Genomic DNA, 11,499 nt, shown 5'->3' with positions numbered 1-11,499 from the left:
TTTTGCACAACACGTACCTTCACACAAGTAAAATGTTAATTTTTGCACAACACGTACCTTCACACAAGTAAAATGTTACTTATTGTAAAAACCAACTCCTCCTGTAATACGAACGTATTCTAAACTTTCTGCAACACATTTTTGCAGAAGGCATGCGAGCGACAATTAAAATAAGTGGCGAAATGACTTGTACCGGATTTGGCGTACTGGGTTAAAGTGGTCTTTATTCGATACGATATATGATAAAAATGTTAATTTTTGCACAACACGTACCTTCACACAAGTAAAATGTTACTTATTGTAAAAACCAACTCCTCCTGTAATACGAACGTATTCTAAACTTTCTGCAACACATTTTTGCAGAAGGCATGCGAGCGACAATTAAAATAAGTGGCGAAATGACTTGTACCGGATTTGGCGTACTGGGTTAAAGTGGGAACCGATGTTAAAAGCTTGTGCTCATTCATCCGTGACTGGATCTCTATAGTTGTCCGTTGTAAAAACGGGGACGGTGGTCGGAGATGGGACATCTTTGGCATATAATTTCCAAATATCCTGATCGTGTTTTAAACAATGAAGAACGGTATATGGCAGTCGTGAGGATGCAGTTTTATAGTTCTTGGAATATTTTTTGTTTAGAATAAAAGGGTGTCCCATCTTTCCCCCAACTACTATGTATATAACTTGATGCTTCGTCATCGTAATTACCAACCTAGCCAACGGTTACAATTTAAGCCTCCGACGGTAACACCTTACCATGAGTAACCCATACAATATTATGATAAAACTCTCCGGTATGAATAACGTCATGTTATTGTACAACCTACATGCCGCCTATCTGTAACAATAAAACCTTTTAGTACGTTACAGGGAACTTCCATAGACCGTTGTTAATTGTTAAAAACAAGATCAGGATGTTAGGATATTATGGGCTAAAGGTGTCCTGTCTTCCCCCAACCTACTATAGCCTATATATATGACTTAATGTTCGTCAGAATGCGTGGTATGGTGTTAGCAGTTAAAACAGCAATTAGTACGTTAACCATTACATGACCACTGTGATAGTATCACACAGTGTTGTATTAGTAAAGCTTAATTTAAAAATCTAATAGTCACTAATATACAAGAATACTAGATGTTTTATGGTTTTTAAATTTGACTTAACATTTAGCATAAATAATTTGTGATCAGGATTTTTCGTTATGTTGTAAAACAAACAGGAACTTATTTTTATGAAATGGAAAACGCAACGAATACTACTGAACATCTCGACACCACTCGCTTAGTTATATTGGAGATTACGACTTCTTTCCTAACACTTATTGTTCTGTACATTTTATTCTGTTTATTGTGGTATGAACGGACATTACTGCGTAATAACAGTTCGACAAAACGTAAATCTTCGAGACGAACGGACATTACTGCGTAATAACAGTTCGACAAAACGTAAATCTTCGAGAAACACAGCCAAGTATGCTGTGGCAATGAGAGTACAGTCAATTCTTGCACCAGTTTTCTTTTTGGGACGGCTAGCCACTGACCACTACGAGTTACTAGCACAGTACTTGCAAAGAGAGCCCCATGATTTCTGCAATGTGACATGGATTGTTAGATTAATCTTTTCGGCATTTTCGATTTCACTGGTGTACCTGTTTCTCTGGACGAGGCAAAATTACTGTTACTCTGATAAAGCGATGCGTCATTTAACAACCATGGTAACAACTACCCTTAGTTGGGCGACTCTTGCTTTAATATTGGTCGCCGAGATAACGTGTACAATATTGTTTGGTGCAACTCGGTTTTACCGACTGACTGCAAGAGGATGTGTTTTAGACAAAACTACTATCCCGGAAAACATCCCATGGATCGTACTCGCCGTATCTACAGTTGGGTTTCAAGCTTTACTCTGTGGCTTGTTTCTCTATCCACTACTGAAACACAGATCAGTTGGAACGAGCAGCATTCGAGGATTTATGCCCTTGTTCAGGCGAACCACAATAATAGCAGCACTTTGTATATCCAATGACATAACTGCAGCTATCATAATACTGTCGGTAAACAATCAATCCAATCTTATTACTGATCTTGTTTACGCTTTAAACATCATGATTAATGTTTTGTTGGTTGTTGCCGCATTCCGAGATTGGAAGTTAAGGATATTCCCCATGTGTGGGCCAAAATGCAGTGGGGAGCATGGGATGTCATTAGAAGGAGAAACCAACCTAGCGTCATTCCGATCGAGGGAAAGCAGGAAGTTTGCACCTCCTGCTGAACAGCAAGCGGTGAAAATAAAAACCATATCAAATGAAGCAACCCGTTGCAAACGTTTGGATGAACAAGAACAAGTGCAGGTCACAGGCGTTTAAGTTGGTTTTGAGGATCTTTGTTTTCAATGTAAACAATGCTAATGTTTGTAATGTTTTATAGGCAAGGTTATACATATACGTCCGATCGCGTATATAGCCGTATACCACTTCCTTGCGACGCAACGCAAAAGGAATTTGAATTATCGAATAATCTTTTAATGCGACATATTCGATACTATAGCCCAGCGTTGCTCCGAATTTTAAAATAAAACAGTACTTTATACGAGTAAACGTTATATATAAAATTGTTTCAGGGCTTAAAGCAAAAATGAAGTTCTGTTGAGGTTTTATTTTGCAACAATAAGGTAATTACACAAAATAAACTAAACGTGATAGTTCTGTTGAAGAAGTCTCTGAAAAATAGAAACATGATTAAAATACCTTCATATTTTATATGGCTGGCGTTAGTGGAAAGCCACTACGGCACGACAAGCCCCCAGCCAATGGTAGTGGGTTTCTGCTCTGGTGAGAAACCCTTGCGGGATATTACTGTCCACGCAGGTTAAAGAACCCCCTATATAGACAAAATAATACAAATAACACACTATCAAAAAGACAAAAATAGTACAACGAGTGCAGAGATACAATGTGCCAAACATGCAACAAACACAACAGCTCAGTCATTCAAAAAAGGGGAGGCGTCTAAAAAGTAATTAACGCGGACATGTTCATTGAAACATCTTCAAAGAAAGTATAGTTTAAATCCTGAAGGATAATCATCTGCAGTGTACACTATATTAAATGTACTACGACTAGGAGCCAAAGCCATTAACAGCTCCGAATGTCTCAATCAAAAGGTAATTCGCCATGTTGGTACCGCGATACTCTCGTCGTATCTTTATTCAATGTAATACCGTCCGGATGTTACGCACCGTATGGACCGTTATGAAACCGCGCCAAGTTGTTGCGAACCGCATTAACAGTGACCTAAATATCTGAGCGTAGCATCACTGGCGGCGACGTCCACCTGGCCGTAACATATATCGAAATCAAAAGTGACGTTACCGCTCCGAACGCAGGGTCATGACAATGCTCTGACCCACCGTATCGATGTCGTAGCAAAATTGTGACGTGGCCATCGTCCCAATCGTGCTACATCACGTTTAAATATAAAACCATTGTTACGTGGGGAGTTTTTGGTGTACATTTTTTAAAACGGTTATTACCCAATGTATTTGCATATCATACTGTGTGGTAATATTACTAGAGTATTTGTGCACCAATATAGCGTTCTCACCAAGCGTAGAAGTTACATACCATAGCCCCCCTAGAGTGTACAACAACAAAATCTGATCCAGCAAGATGTTCGCTATAGTTTCTTTGTATATATTTCAGTGAACTGCAAAATGCACTAAAGTAGTGACTAACAAAAAATAGCTGGCAACATTAGGTCCAACAGAAAAATAATACAGCAGCGCAGACGACAAGACACGCATACAACTCATACTAATAAACCTCAAACCTCAAACCGTGTATCCTTTATCGGTGTCTTCGTCTTTGTTCTTTGTCTGCAAAGGTATAGGATAGTTACGTAAGTTATACCGAATGCGTAAGTTTCGTAACAGGCAAAAAAACACTAATTATAAAAAGTTTTTTCTACATTTAAATTTATTCCTTATCACTTAAAAGTTATCGTTTTTACTAAATCCTAAACAAAGATAATATACAATACCTTGCACTTTTCACCTGTACCTTTATTTGCTGGCTCTTCTGCAAAAAAACATAATTGTTGAATACAAGTTTGTATGTTATTACGTCATAATTACCTTCATTCTTCCTTCGTGTCATGGCTGGCTTGATCCTCTGTGACGTCAAATACTATGTTCTGTAAACCAAACTGTAAAACTCTATTTAAAGCAATATAAGTTTGTTACGAAACAATGAACTTACAAAGTGGGTTCTTCTATTGCATCATCACCACTTCGTGACGTCACATCGTCGATGTTTCTAAAAAACAGCTCATGTACGTAATAATGCCAATTGTGATTTATACTTTACCAGTTCTTTGATCTTCTTACTTCGCGTTTATTACGCAAATAAATTTAGAATATACAAGTAATGTGCCGTGCGTCGACGCAAAACGCGCATGGGGCCCCATGAAAAAACGTAAGCCTACAACAGTCGCCTGTTGTTCAGCTATGACGTAACGAAACTAATGACGAAACGTTAACGTGAGCGGTAGCGAGCGAAATTTAAACGATTGTGTCGGTTTGTGACGTAACGGAACGCAGCGTTTGTGAACCAAAATATTGCGTGTGACGTCGCGAGTGACGTAATAAAAACTATCGCGAGTCCTGAAACAGAATGTGATAATAATATAAACTTAACTATAATAAAGTAATAAACAAGGCACAAAACTTGCATAGTATTATTGTATGTAATGTAGTGCAGTAAGATTCCTGTATATAGTAATATAAAGCAATAGTATATGATATAGTATGACATACTAGAATACTAATGGAATGAAATATTACTTAACTTAAGTCTAGCAAGAAAATTTGCTAACACCTTCCAACTTGTAACCTGCGCGTGTGGATCCAACTGCATCTAAACTGGAACGTGGTATAACATGCTTTGTGCTGGAAGAGGCGTTTTATGCGCAGAGGAATTGATTGAAAGGCGGGAGTATAGTCAGCTGACGCGAGGCGCCAGTCACGTGAGCACTCTGATCAATCAGTTTGAAGAATTCAATAGCGGACTGATTGTGACGTAATTAAGTTAGTTCACAACGATTCGCGATTTTGGATTTTCGTTCAAGCGCGTATTTAGCTTCGACATCGTTTCTCTTCTCCCGGCGGGTGAGTTGTCGCGGTGGACATTTAATTTCCACTTTACCGAGTTATTCATGCCATCGTTACTCTTACCAAGTAATTTCTCCAGGGTTTCCAAGTATCTTGCTTTTTCTTTTATTAATAAATCTTGATCCTAAAATTCAGACACTTTTAAAGTAAACACAAGGTACGATGAACACGTTTATTTATTCACATTTTTAGCACGACGTTCAACTATTTTTTAATATTCAAGATACAGAATATAAGTGTTTGGTTAAATGTTTGGTCAATAAATTGTATGACCCTAATCTATGGTATGGTAGTATGGGGTAAGATGAGACATGCTCATATTTATACAACTATATGACGGTAGCCGCGCGACTCTAAAGTTACGTTTCTAATTGTTTAAAACACGATCAGTAAAAATGGAAATTATGTGCTAACGGTTTCCCAACTTACCCCACAGTAATATATATTTTATACGAGCTACTATGCTACAGCGATCCATACTAAAATATACTCTCATTAAACCGGTTCAAACTAACAGAATGTTGATTGTAGCACCCAACTTTTCGATGCATCCTCGTTCACACTGATCAAGATTTGTCTTCGTTGGCTGCATGATGAAAGCAACTTTATAGCATTTCCATATATCAGGAACACTCATACCGCTCCGAACGTGCTTAGAATAGTGCGAGTACATAGCTTGAGTATCGCCTCCCTTCATGGCCGCATACCAATCAGAACGATGCTTAGCCCATCTTTCACGAAACGAATTTCCCGTCTTCCCAACGTACTTTTCGCCGCACTTTGGGTATAAACATTTAGCAAGGTATATCCCGTAGTTGTTGCAATCAAGAAGCGCACAAGTGGATGTCCTGCAATCTACCATGTTACCACACTGAGACGAATTTCCACACTGAGACGAATTTCCACACTGAGAAGAATTCCCACACAGTCCGCAACTTCCACACTTTTTTGAACGATAATTTCTTTTTGAAAGATCTGTCATTCTTTGCTATTGACCTTTTTTGTCCCCAGGTGAATTGGAAAATCAAACTTGTATTGCATCAGGTATACATCCTTATATATCCCCTGATTACTCTTTTTTCTATTGCTCATCAGCGTGTGTGATGGTCGCAATGTTTGTGTAGAGAACTGTAATTGTATCGCCTTTTGTGTTTTTCAAAACTACAATGCTAAGACCAGGCGCACCAACTCGCAATTCACATAAACCAACGTCTTCCTCGACGAAAACCTATGATTGGTTCCCGTTGCTTCGTAGGGGAATTTTTCATTTTGTAGAAACTCGAGTTTCGCTTCTAAAACACGAGACATTACGCAATAATGTGTGATGTAAAGTACAGGCGGTTCATTACATATTTGGGTAAAATGTGCAGTTACGTTTATCCCCATTTTGATCAAATATTTCAAACGTTCGTAACTACAATGAGCACAAAGCACATAATATTGTTTAATATTTGATGAAATAACACGCTGACAAGGAAAGCAGTTTCATTTGTATTATAATTATACTTGATAATGGCTGTGGTGTGCGATAAACAATATATAAAACATGATACAAAATACGTATATATAGCATATTTGTAAACATCTAAAATCATTGTATACATAACAAAAATATAGCATATTGCTGGATAATTCGTATATTAGGGTGGGGGAAGACGGGATATATTTAACACATGATATCCAAATATCCTAACCGTGTTTTAAACAATTAACAACGGTCTATGAGAATCGTGAGAAAATGGCTTTACAATTCCATGAATGTTCTTTGTTTACTCCCAAATGGGACGAGAAAATAGAATGAAAAGGTTTCCCATCTTCCACCAACCTAACCGACTGTATAAACAAAGACAAAAAGTATTTTCCGTAAGAATGTGGCTATATGATTTAAATTATTAGTTTTAATATAATGAATATATTTGAATAAAAGATACATTTTTTGAAGCATAATAATTAAAAAGTTTTATAAATTGATGCTTATTAATCAATCTGATGAAAATACTGCGTTGGGGTAAGAACCGTTGTGTTTTCCATTCGACGTCTCTCCGTTAGCATAAGGATTGTATCCACCGTTCCCATTAGCGTTACGCTGGAAAATGTTATTTAATATTTGTAGCAATCTATAAAATTCGAAATAGCAAAATAATAGGTTTGACTATGCTTTTACATCGTATATTAGACACCATACTTCCACAGCCCTAATTTATATCATGTCAGCTTATATACGAATTACTAACAAAGTTTATGTATTTTATATACGAATTACTAACATGGTTTATGTGTTTTATATACGAATTACTAACTTATGTAATTTTATATACGAATTACTAACAAAGTTTATGTGTTTTATATACGATTTTTTTTTGTTCGGTTGACAGGTTAATAATCTGGTAGCACTGTGCTAAAGCGTTACAACGTTACTAAACATGACTAATAATACGTACCATTGATCCGTTATATTTTGGTGGGCTTGAAGACATCGGTCTGCGTTTTGGTGCGCACATAGTAACCTGAAGAATTCCTGAAATCAAATATCCCGCACCGGCACCGGCAACCAAGGATATAACGAGCCAAACATTGTAAGTCATAACAATTAACATCAGCACGTAAGCAATGAAAACCTAAAAAATAATATGGTTGTTACGTAAAATGCCCTATGTGGTAAAATCGCATATACAATAGGATGGGGGAAGATGGGACACCTTTTACTTTATTTTCTCGTCCCATTTGGTATAGCAAACCAGGAACATTCAAAGAATTTTAACACTGAATTCTTATAAAAGAAAATAAAAACATGCACCGTTTCATTACCCGGCCTACTTTACACATAATTTATTAAGGTTATAAATAGAAATTTTTCGTAAATATTTTGTAAAAAAAAAATGTTGTAAAAACTAATGTTAACAATTTTTTTTAATCAAATTTTTACCTGCACCATATGTAAAATACTTTGGACTATATGAAATATCCAGAACTTCGAAGACTTGTGAGAAATCGAATAACTTTCGATGCCATCGTCGTCGCAGCAATCACTGGCGGAAAGTACAAACTAAAAAAATAAATAAAGGAATCGTAGAAATTAATTTATTATATACTTTACACAACTGTATTTTTCGCTGATGTATTCGTAGTTGTTGCCTTTCTGTTGTTAAGTTAGTAAACGATCACGTGCTTCACGCTCAAGGAGAAATGAATTGAATTCAGACTGGCTTATTATGGCACATTATATAGGTACGTGGTGCAAGTTAATTTATTGTTGACAGAACCAAGTACGTGAGCGATTGGGCAAATACAGCGTTGCGGTTTCAGACACTTTGTTGACTTTATGGTGCAATGTTTGCGAAGATTTATGTAACAAATTAACCTATAAAAGTTTCAGTGTTTCTGTGTCAACAGAATAACAGCCTAGATAAAAAAGGGCTACAAAGTATTGAATCGGGATTAGGGTAATTCGTCAATTTTGGCCTAAATCTAAGGCCCATTATTGACACGCCCGGCCATCATTGGCATATAAGTAGGGTGGGGGAAGACGGGACACCTTTTACCTCTATTTTCTCGCCCCGTTTAGTAGTAAACAAAGAACATTCAAGAAATTATAAAACTATATGCCCACTACTCCTATTGACCGTTAGTAATTGTTTAAAACACGGGTATTTAGATATTATTTAGATATTATGATCAGGGTATTTAGATATTATGTGCTAAAGGTGTCCCATCTTCCCCCACCCTACTGTATATAAATGGATTAAAATTAATGATTGCAACGTTTGGTGCGGGATGCAAACTGCTATAATCAGCAACACATGCAATAATTATATAAGCATGTGGGTGCACTAAATGTTAATGCTTAACAACTTGCCGGTTCATTGGCTTCACGCATCTTGTTTGCCCACAACTGCCTCAAAAATTTCATTATTTCGTACAGAATCCCGAGTACGGCTATTCCGAAACACGAGCCAATCAATGCTGCAAAGAAACCAAGCTTATTGTTCGATAAGTGGAGTGAATGAAATTTTAAACGACTGTTGACCAGGAAGAATAAAGAAAAAAATTGCAAAAAATAAGTGACAATATCTGCAATCAAAAAAATGACATAATCCACAATCAAAAACATTGCAAACGACTTTTACCGCCTTGGTCTTTAATTTCCCACTCGAAAAACAACACTGTGACTGGTAGGTTGAAATTGAAGAACATAGTCATAGACATGCCCCCCATGTCCATTCCTCCCCCACCCATGTCCATTCCTCCCCCGCCCATGTCCATGTCTGTCATTCCCCCCATGTCCATCCCTGTCATTCCACCCATATCCATTCCTGTCATTCCCCCCATATTCATATCTGTCATTCCCCCCATCTTCATATTAGGTGCCATTGTAGCCATGATTAACTAGCTTTAATAGGCACGTAAAATTTGCTAAATTGTGACCAGATTTATTACAAATAAAGAACCTAAAAATAAGCCGTCTTTTAATAAAAAAACTTTTAAAGTAAAATTTGAACTTAATCTAATCGCATTATATTCCATCCGACGTGCACAGCTTGCTTCATTTAATCTTTGCTCTTATATATCCTCCACAGCAGTACGTAACTAACCTTAAACCCAATGTGGTTGGTTTGGCCAACATTGACTTCGCTTTACAACGAAATGACAAAGCAGGCACGACTTTACTTTGTGTTACTTTGACAAAGAAAAGTGAAACACAAGTATAACGGACTTATTGTGCAAACATTAATAGGTTACAGATTAATAGCACTGCAAAGTTAAACCATACATGGTATAGGCTTATTTCCACATAGTCGAATAACCAACATAGATGTTATTTGTTGACGAATAACATTCATTTCGAATGTCTGCAAATAAAGTCCCTTTATTAAATATTACTGAATACCCTGGCGAACTCTCTGAAAATCTGTTTTACTTTTTCTGCCGGGGTAGTCCCTCTTTAAAGAACGTATTGTTGTATTACGATTTTGTAAGTTGCTTTTCCAAAGATGCAAACTAAAACGTAAATGTACAAGAGCTTTAAGTTGATAATGTTAATGTTTCTTTGCCATAACTTATACACATATTACCAATAGTGATGTAATGTCGTCCACCAGCTGTAAAGAACTTCAATACCGAGATAACTTAGAGGGAATTATTGAGAAAGAATTTTCACGTTTGCAAGGTAAAATAAAATTCAAATATAATTATTGTTAGATCGTGTACAAATTTCCCATTAGTGAAGTAAGGCTGTAATCTTTTATATAATTTTATTTATTTTAGAGTATGGCAAACTGCACCTAAAAACGAATCAGTTTACTCTGGTTGTTTTACTGCATTTATTATTCATATTATATATTTTACTGCATACCCAATTAGATAGTTCACACTAATGTACAAGGATATTAGCAACACTTAAAACAATTGACAGTTTTTTTCTAGCCAACCTAAAAATTCATATCAACATTTGTGTTATAGTAGTTCTGTTTTTAGGTTTGACATACTTGGACCATACTGGTGCAACATTGTATGCAAAAAGCCAGATTGAAGCATATACCCATGACCTGCAAAGTAATGTATATGGAAATCCTCACAGTGGTAATCCAAGTAGTGAGCTGATGCTGGACACTGTACACCAGGTAAATAATATTAGAAGTTAGGGCACAGTGGTTTGTGCGTCTGTCTCTAACCTAGAGGTTATGGGTTCAAGGCTTATCGGTGCTACTATTGTAGCCACTTAAGAATAAAAAAACATTGCACAGAAATTTAATTATTATGAAAACATACCAAATGGCAATTAATGCTCTTTACATAATGCATTATAGGTAACTTTATAGGTAAAAGCAACTGCCATTTGTTTAAAACAGGACATCTTTATTATACAATTCACCATTTAAGGATGAACAGATTACAACCATTATAAGTATTTACTCTTTAATAAATGTATTAAATTTCATCTGTGGGTTTTTTGTGCTTCTTTTTCATATATGGCTGCATATGTTTCATATATGGGATACATGGTTGTATTAATTGTGCTTTTTATATGGCATGCTAGGTCCGAAACACAGTTCTTGCACACTGTAATGTTTCTTGTAAAGAATATGATGTTGTATTAAAATTTATTTGTTGATTTTTTGTGCTTTTCTTTTCATAATTGTGTTTTTTTTATTTATGGCATGCTAGGTCCGAAACACAGTCCTTGCACACTTCAATGTTTCCTGTGAAGAATATGATATTGTATTTACACATGGAGCAACAGGGGCTATTAAAATCCTCGCTGAAAATTTTAAATGGACTTCAGGTGCTTACTCAATTTAGTGAAAAATTCAACTTTTTTTAACCCTGAGTTA

At 36.3% G+C, this 11,499-nt stretch overlaps 2 protein-coding genes and 1 long non-coding RNA gene across 4 annotated transcripts in view; 1 reads left to right on the top strand and 2 right to left on the bottom strand.

Annotated features, from left to right (window-relative positions):
• Positions 1–2,878: 2,878 nt before the first annotated feature.
• On the bottom strand, positions 2,879–4,926 carry LOC108949687. Of its 2 annotated transcripts, none has more exons than XR_001974830.2 (4): positions 4,257–4,926; positions 4,133–4,203; positions 4,039–4,076; positions 2,879–3,874 (listed from the first exon to the last, which is right to left on the bottom strand). It is a non-coding gene; the product is annotated as an uncharacterized LOC108949687 (long non-coding RNA). The 2 variants fall into 2 exon arrangements; XR_003396106.1 differs by having other exon boundaries at positions 4,133–4,191.
• Positions 4,927–6,635: 1,709 nt separating this feature from the next.
• LOC100184916 (probable low affinity copper uptake protein 2) lies at positions 6,636–9,391 on the bottom strand. Its single transcript, XM_004226287.4, has 5 exons — positions 9,295–9,391; positions 9,024–9,130; positions 8,094–8,213; positions 7,609–7,785; positions 6,636–7,253 (listed from the first exon to the last, which is right to left on the bottom strand). Exons 1-5 carry the CDS (start codon positions 9,386–9,388, stop codon positions 7,149–7,151), a joined length of 603 nt encoding a protein of 200 aa, XP_004226335.3. The 5' UTR covers positions 9,389–9,391; the 3' UTR covers positions 6,636–7,148.
• A 672-nt stretch (positions 9,392–10,063) lies between these two features.
• The window catches only part of LOC100182548 (molybdenum cofactor sulfurase-like), a 7,606-nt gene continuing 6,170 nt past the window's right edge, over positions 10,064–11,499 (top strand). Inside the window, exons 1-3 of the mRNA XM_026835505.1 lie at positions 10,064–10,334; positions 10,643–10,788; positions 11,333–11,466. Of these exons, the coding sequence (XP_026691306.1) occupies positions 10,253–10,334; positions 10,643–10,788; positions 11,333–11,466 (362 nt within the window). The 5' untranslated portion in view covers positions 10,064–10,252. The remainder of the gene's footprint in view (positions 10,335–10,642; positions 10,789–11,332; positions 11,467–11,499) is intronic.

The sequence above is a fragment of the Ciona intestinalis genome, chromosome 8, assembly GCF_000224145.3.
Source record: "Ciona intestinalis chromosome 8, KH, whole genome shotgun sequence".
In the NCBI taxonomy this organism is placed as follows: domain Eukaryota; kingdom Metazoa; phylum Chordata; class Ascidiacea; order Phlebobranchia; family Cionidae; genus Ciona; species Ciona intestinalis.
The sequence above is the reverse complement of the archived record's forward strand: the minus strand, read 5'-3'. Positions and strand labels throughout refer to the sequence as shown.